Source organism: Gavialis gangeticus, unplaced genomic scaffold, assembly GCF_001723915.1.
Source record: "Gavialis gangeticus isolate Ggan-Ray unplaced genomic scaffold, GavGan_comp1, whole genome shotgun sequence".
NCBI classification, from domain to species: Eukaryota; Metazoa; Chordata; order Crocodylia; family Gavialidae; genus Gavialis; species Gavialis gangeticus.
In genome coordinates, this window is record NW_017729006.1 from 17,500,759 (window position 1) to 17,508,832 (window position 8,074).

At 37.5% G+C, this 8,074-nt stretch overlaps 1 protein-coding gene across 1 annotated transcript in view; it reads right to left on the minus strand.

The window, feature by feature from the left end:
• Window positions 1-8,074, minus strand: part of KIF15 (kinesin family member 15) — a 65,772-nt gene that overhangs the window by 19,858 nt on the left and 37,840 nt on the right. Inside the window, exons 19-24 of the mRNA XM_019508895.1 lie at window positions 5,900-6,005; window positions 4,738-4,903; window positions 3,328-3,478; window positions 2,118-2,203; window positions 1,444-1,519; window positions 802-888 (exon numbers count right to left, since the gene is read on the minus strand). Coding sequence (XP_019364440.1) covers window positions 802-888; window positions 1,444-1,519; window positions 2,118-2,203; window positions 3,328-3,478; window positions 4,738-4,903; window positions 5,900-6,005 — 672 coding nt within the window. The remainder of the gene's footprint in view (window positions 1-801; window positions 889-1,443; window positions 1,520-2,117; window positions 2,204-3,327; window positions 3,479-4,737; window positions 4,904-5,899; window positions 6,006-8,074) is intronic.

An 8,074-nucleotide genomic window follows, 5' to 3' on the forward strand; every position in this document is an offset into this window, starting at 1 on the left:
TATATATATAAACCATGATTTCATTTTCAGTATGGAAAAAAATATTTCAACTTGAGTTTTGAAATTATACTTTCAGTGTGCATCAGGGAACAACATCATTTTTGTAATTAACAAGTCCCTTCCCTTTATCTTAAGCAGTGAGAAAATAGGATACTTCTTCAGTGTCCCAGAATGAAAGAGACTATAATACAGTACAAACTAGTTGGTCCTAGTTCAAATTGTCTTCTGTTGGAATGTTAGGATTACTATTACTTGATGCACCCTATTTAAATTTCTGTGTGCCTACATCTTCAGATTACCACTACTGCATTCAAGATTTCTGGGACATGGTCCTCCAACCCTACATACCCCTCGTTAACTTTCAAATCTTGAAAACAAAGCATCTTGCAAGATAGCATCTTGAAAAATGAGATCCCATGCAACTTCTTAAATACATTTTATACCTAGCAATAAAAAAGGATGCAGTATTGATTTTACTGACAAGGTGAGAATAGCTACAATCAGGTGCCTATTATGCCATGTTTATTTTTTCATTATTCAAGCCCATAACAAATGAAACAACCTCAAGCTCCTGTTAGTGAGTGACATGCCCATCCTTCACCTATCTGCTAGCTGTTTTGTCCAGTGGCCATGCTCAATCTTTTCTGCTTTCCCTAGAGGTCCCCTTGTATTCCTAACTCCATTTTCTCCGGCTGTGCACCAGACTTCTTTTCTGAAGTCCTGCAGGTTCTGTGCCAGCAATATCAATTTTCTTTTGTTCTTTTTTAAACTTAAGAATCAACAACATAAGTCTTCCTGTACCTTATCAGTGGCATTTGTCTTCTCCAGAGAAACTATAACTTCTTCAGCAGCAGCCAGTTTCTGCTCCAGCTTTTGTAGCCGTGCTTCCTGAAAGAAACATTGTTTTATTTAAAGATAGGACTCCCATTACCTCCCTGTACTCCCTCACTATGAAAAACAAATGAATAATTTAAATATGCTTAATATATGGCAAGACAATAGTTCAACCTTTTTGGACTCAAGGCACCCCTCATGGGACATAAGGCACCCCCTCCAGAACTTTTTGAAATTTGGTGCCACCCAGTTCACAAAGCTAATTTATAGTGCTTAATTCCTTGTAGAAGGATCTGGCAGTGGGGATAGGAGATTGTCCAGCCAGGACCAAGCTTGAGCTTGTGCTTATCAGCTTAGTTTATCTGCTTATCTTCTAACACCTCACTTAAATCTCCTCACATGTACTGGCATGCTCCAAAAGATTTGGTGGCATCCCAGCACCCTGGGTGAGAAATACTGCTCTAAGAGCTAAAATGGCAGCTTAGCAAAACTGCCCGAGGCTTGAAAGCTCTGCATTTGTTTTACTATTCAGTCAATACGCTAATACAACTGCCAATATACAAAAAAAATCCATGAAAACAGATTTTAAAAATTGTCAAAATGTTTTACCTGCTGTTCACGCCTAGCCACCATTTCAGAAGACTGTTTCTCCAACTCTGCTTTTTCAAGGGTTTTCAAGAACTTCCTGGAGAAGGATTTTTTTTGCAAGTCTTACTCAAAAGGTAAGAGAACTTCAACACAGAACAAAGTAAACAAGCTAGTAGTTTATTATATATATGCAAACCAGCAACATTGCCTTTAGCTGAAAAAAAAGACTAGAAGTCCAAGCAACCATTTTGATAGAGCCAGATGATAAAAGCTTCTACAGATAGGCCCTAAATGGCTGTTTTCAGGCTCACTGAAAGCATCATTACTGTTGCTTCAGATTCCTTTTTTTTTTTTTTTTAAGGAAGTCAGCAGCCTTTACTGGAGTGTACAGATGGAACATTAAAAATATTTCTTTTTATATCAAGAGACAGGACAGTAGTGGCAGTTACAAGATAGTGAAAAGATGTGCTAGACATCATGATTTAAAGGGCAGAAGAACTCTGTCTTTGGGCAAATTTTAAATCTATGGTGGGAGGTGACTCAGAATTAAGCGTTTCCCTAAGTATTTAGACAGTTATTTCATTTATTTTTTTAAAAACCCTCTTACACTTAATAAAAGGGGTAAAAAAATAAAATCAAAATTTAGTACTGGGTAAAAACCATTACATACAAATAGAAATGAGAGCTATACTTACTTTGAATTATTTTCTTTGTTTTCTTGTAACTGCAGTGTCAGTTTTTGATTATGTTCTTTTTCTGTTTCCAAAAGTTTCAAGAGATTCTAAAAAGAAACAATGTGTTACAACAATTCTAGGCTAAGCCTTTAGAATATTCAAACTTGCATTAACTTTTATGTTATTCAATTCTGTTAGTCAGAGAACTTTAAAATACAGTAATTTAAACCAAAGCTCAAGAATATGGGAGCAAGTAAAAATAAAACTAACTAACAATATTTTACACAAAGTGCACAAAAACTAAATGGAAACAAATGCAATTACACTCTGGCTTATACTGATATGTCAGCAGTTTGAGACCACCATTTTCAAATGTTATTATGAAAGACAGTTCAATTGTTACTTGATTCTAAGTTACTTAAGGGTACCAGAGGAAAAAATCCAGACACTTACAGGATGTGTCATAGGCAGTTTATATTATTTTCAAGTTTGAATATTCTAAAGGCGCTAAATTTCCAGTGAATTCTAAATTCTAATTTCCAGTGGAAATTTAGTGCCTTTAGAATATATATATTATATATATATGCTTCAAATCTGTTAATATTTTTCAAATACTAAAATGGAAACCTTGGTGAACAGGCAACAGATATACATCATAGAAAAAGTGGGCAAAAGCATTTGCAAGAAACCTTGAGCATCCTTATTGCTGTGTTCTGCAGTCACTGCAGTCTGACAGGTTTTCAAGGACAGCACGAGCTATACTGCAGGACAGTGATCCAAAACCAAGAGCTATAAAGTTATAGATCACTATAATCTAACTTTTATACATCTCAAACATGAAAAGGTTACTTTTAGCTCATATTAGAAAATCAGAAGCCTCTGGGTTTAGCACCCAGGATTCAGCTCTAAAACAATGTCCACTTCTCTGATTTAATCCAACTAGCTCATATCCTATAAAAAGGACAAACAATTACTTCAGAAGACAGTACAAGTTCTGCAAAGAGTTACTGGATGTCTTTCATCTAGCAGTTACAAAAAAGTCAACTAGAAAATTAAAATGCACTAAAAAAAAAAATCTGGAAGTAGTCCCTTCCAGAAAGGACTACCATTAAAAATTGTTGGGATTTTCCCTGACTAACACAGTACTCTCTTTCTAATAAGATCAGTTTCACAACTTGGTTAAAATGAGAGGTTGGGTTATATTGTCCTTTAGCAGCCTTTATTTTCTTACACAAAGCTCAGTTTTCAGTGCTTCATTTTCTTGCTTGCTCTCCTCAAGCTGGTGCTTCAGCTGATCTGTCTCAAATTTGATTACTTCCTGCAGATTGTCATAGTCATCCTGAAGGCTTGCTTTTTCCTCAAGAGTCTTCTCGTGTTCCAGCCTTCATTAAAGAAGTTGACAATATTGGAAGACAAATATGTGATGAACTATAAAATATCCCAATCAATTATATTTCACAAGCTATCCAATTCAGAATGTAGTACTGATTTAGAAAAAGGAATATCATGTCAAGATGTGCAGGATTTGGTGCAATTTTAAATCAACATTCCCAAAACAATAAAGTTACATTAGAAATAACTGTAGGGTGGCGTGGTATAAAGAGAGGTTAGCAGACAATGGAATGTTTGTTACTAATGCTCTACCACCTTAGTGACAGAGCAATATTTCAGTCACTATATCTCGGTTGGTTATTGTGATCTGTTATTTTCGTCTGTCAGCCGAGATTAAGAGTACATATTTTTTAATATTAGCAGACTGATCCTTTGCATCTGTGCAGTATATTTGCCACATAAGAATTTTCTGCATGCTGTGTAAGTGTATTAGATTTCCTTTTATATTGGTAGTGTGAGAATTTAGGCCATCTCATACTTGAGATTAAAAGTAAAAGTTTGATGGTCCTCACCACTTACTGACAAGAGAGTTATGAAACGTAATATGAATATAGAAGCTGAAGAGGCGGCATTTACTAAAGGCTCTTCAAAAGGATCATTGCCTCTCAATATTTAATTGGGGCAGCAGAGAAGCAATTGAATCAGTTTCGATTCAGAGTCAGTTTTACAGTACACCCGTCAGATGACACCATATAAAAGATGTAATTCAATAGGCTAGAGTAACAGTAAAACCCACCTGTTTGCACAGCAAATGGAAAAGACTCTCCATGCACCAAAATAGAGTTATTTTAGTGGAAATGAACCTGTTTAACTTACTCACTTAACTCTTAAATACTTGCTATTAATGGATTAAACTTCACTGATTTTCTAATCCTAGTAGCTCTTAAATGTCAGTTACTGCCTGCAGTTCAAAGAGGTTATCAATCTCAAATTGCCAAGCTTTAAATAAAAACAATAAAATTAAATTAAAAAAAAAAAAAAAAAAAAAAAAAAAAAAAAAAAAAAAAAAAAAAAAAATCAAGTTAAGGGGGGTTCACACTTCAATGTCTTTCTGCTAATTTAACCTTTCATTATATTTTCTACATATACAGGATATAAAACTGAGCTGGTAAAAGCAAAGAACAGAATATAGTGGTCAGCTTTTATAGGAGTGACTTAAAGCACAAGTAAACATAGAAATTAAGATTCTGGAGGCACTCTCAGGTAGAAGGTTGAAACATTTTTAACTAAGGAGTAACTGACAACACACCTGACATTATCCAGCTGGAGTTGCACGTTCATGTGTCTATCAGAAAACTCACTCATTTCCTTTTCTTGTTTTTCTTTGAATGTGTTATACTCCACTTTTACAGTAGACAGCTCTTTGTCTGCAGACTGCAGGACAATGCGTAAATCATGGACTTCACTCATTAATACTGTCAAAATGATACAGAAGTGTTAATAATTTATTAAATTCCTTGCATCCCAATGCAGTATCAGGGATGCTGTCAAATCCTGTTAGATTAAAAATACAACAAAACAAAAACCAACAACCCATCATGTAAGATTGTCAGAAAAAATAGCCATACTCTGAAAGACAGGACAAAACAATGGACGCTAAAATGAATTAACAAGGAGGAAGAGGGACAAAGACATCTTGTAAAAAAGTATTCGCTAAATCAAAAGAATTCTAGATACCACTGGGGATGAAGTCAGTTAGATATAATAATTCAGAATTGCCGATAAAATGCATGCTAACACTTCTGGATGATAAGCAAGTACTAAATTAATCTTCAAGAAAGATTAATCAGTGAATAAAATGAAAATGACATCTCACTTTACAATATATTTAATATTCAAGAAAACCTGTCTTTAGTGGATTTGATATCCTGACTTTTAAACACTGTAAACTAAAACACAGGAAGAGAGTATGGTCTAGTATGGAAAATAGGAAAGTTTCAAGTACTTTCAGGTTTGCTATATCACAGAAAAGTAAATGCAAACATGATAACAACTCATGTAGTCTACTCAACCCAATCTAACTGAAAATGTCAAAAATATGGGAATATTTGCATTTATGTCCTATAAGTATGACAATAGTAGAAGAATAATATTCAAGATGCTCCACAATGTTCAGCTTGATAAAACAGTGGGGCATTTTCCTTGCATTTTTAATTATTTTTCTTCTTAACATATACATTTTTATTTACTAGTGATGAATTCACTTTCCACTGTCTCTAGTAGAGATCTTAACTTCACATTGCTTATGAGTAGGCAGGAAAATTGCTCTGATGATAGATGATATATACTCCTTATTACCAAATGAACTTAAAACTATTGTAAATAAAAACAGTTATTATTTCTCGCAGTTGTTCTAAAACTTCACTTCTTAAAAAAAATTCATATAGCATTTCAGTGTTACACATACTTACTATCATTCTTGCTCTGAGTGTCTTGAAGTTGCTTTTCAAGCAATTTTATCTGTTCAAAGAGCTCCCGTTTTTCTTTATTCCATTCATTTCTTTCTGATGAGAAAAGCTTTAGAAGATAACATTTAAAAAACAATAAGGAAAGCATAAATATAGTTATACATTTTACACATTTTAGCTAATAACTATAGAAGACATTTCTGTGTAAAGACATTTTGAATGTTTATAATCAATTTATATTAATATTGAACATTCAAAGAGAGTATGATTGTAATTAACTAGGTGTATTTGGAAGTAGAAAAAGAAAACACTACCATCGAAGACAGACAGGCTAAGGGAAGGAAGAATGCAAGAGACTCATCTAAACATATTAATCACCGAGCAACTCCGAACCCAACACATTCTTTAAAATTAAGATAGTGGAACTGGGGAAAAGCAACTTGTACTTCTCTCTGTCAATAGCATCTTCTACCTGACACAGCGTATTCTACTTCTCCTGTACTACTGCCATTACATCAAAGAGCTTCATAAAATCACTCTGGTATCTATTCCTTTATTACCAGCTATCATTTAAAGAGACCCACTCAACAATTACTTCATTTTATAATAATGGAACAATTTCTAGTCTATAAATATACAGTCATCAGGGCATTTTACAATTCTTTAGAGATAATACATGGATCCAGGTTTTCCATTTTCTATTGAAAAATGGGGAAAAAAAAGGTAGATTTTCCCCTTTTACCTGATAAAAGCACAGACTTTTCATTTTAACAGAGAAACATACAGATTTTATACTTTTGCAAAGATGTCTGCAGACTGGCAGAGTTCCAGCCTGCAAAGGGCTGTGGGGAGTGTGAGGCGGCCAGTCAGGCAGTGGATGCCACGTGCATGTGTGCACTCGCACATGCACATGGCCACCAGGCAGCCTGAAGAGCAGTTGCCATAGGTAAGTCTGGTGTGGGGGGAGGGGGGAGGAATTGCGGTCCCCCATACAGAATTAGTTGGCTAGGGCTAGGACTACTGCCCAGCCTGGGTGGTGTGTGGAGCCTGGGGCCAGAAAGCAGTCGGAGGGCCCTGATGGGGAGCAGGATGGGGCTGTGGGCAGCTTGTCTGGGGGTGGGGAACATGCCCCCCAGATCTGTGTGCAGGGTGGGGGGCACTTGTGGACTGCCCTCTGCGGTCTTGGGCTCCCTCCCCTCCCCCCGGGGTCTCTGTAGCCCAGTGGACAGGACAGTGGGCAGGGTAGAGCAGCTTGTTATTGCTGTGAGCCCCATGCCACCCTGGCAAAGCACCCTCTGGCCATCCAGTAGCAGCAAGGGGCACAACTCAGGAAGTAGCAGGGGTGGTGGTACAGAGTTGCGCCCCTCGCTGTTGCCAGGTAGAGGACACTTCGCCAGAGCAGTGCAATGCTCACAGCAGGAACAAGCTTCCCCACCTGGCCCCACTCTGCCTTGCTGTGCCAGGTCTGGCCCATTGGGCCCCGGGGAGAGGGCAGCTCTCCAGGCACCCTCCGCAGCTGCCCTGAAGGCTTGAGGGGGCCCAGTCCTGCACACCCAAAGGAATTCCTAGGCAGGATCAAGACCATCAAGCTACTGTAACACCTGGCTGGTTTTCCATGGCACATGTTCTTAAGAGGGAAATGCCCCTTGTGTCCATCCTGGGACCCATCTTATGCTGACCAGTGCAAAGGGAGGGGCCAGTGTAGGTTACAGCATGGAGGCAAAGGGCACTGGGAATATCTCCGCTCCCCCACTACCCCATGCCTCCTTGCTGGGACTTGCTGGCCCTCATGGGGCCTGGCTAGGAGGTGAAGGGCAGCAGGGGAGACACTGAATACTGCGGCAAGGGAAACATGTCACCCCTTGTTCCACACTGGGACCTGGACAAGGGGCAACATGCATATTGCCAAGTGAAATGGATTGGCTGCGGCTGGAAGATTAATAAAATATAGTAATAAAATTATTTAAGAAGGACTTGTAAACATTTAACATGGTAATGACAGTTTAGCCCAGTCACAGCTCGTATTTGGAGCATTTTTGCACTGCAAAGTTTTAAGGGGAAATTTTTCACAAATTGATTTGGTTTTTTTTTGGGGGGGTTGTTTTTTGGGTTTTTTTTGTTACAAATCATTAAATTAGTCAAGAACAACAGTAGATATTTTTTGAGTGCCCAGCTATT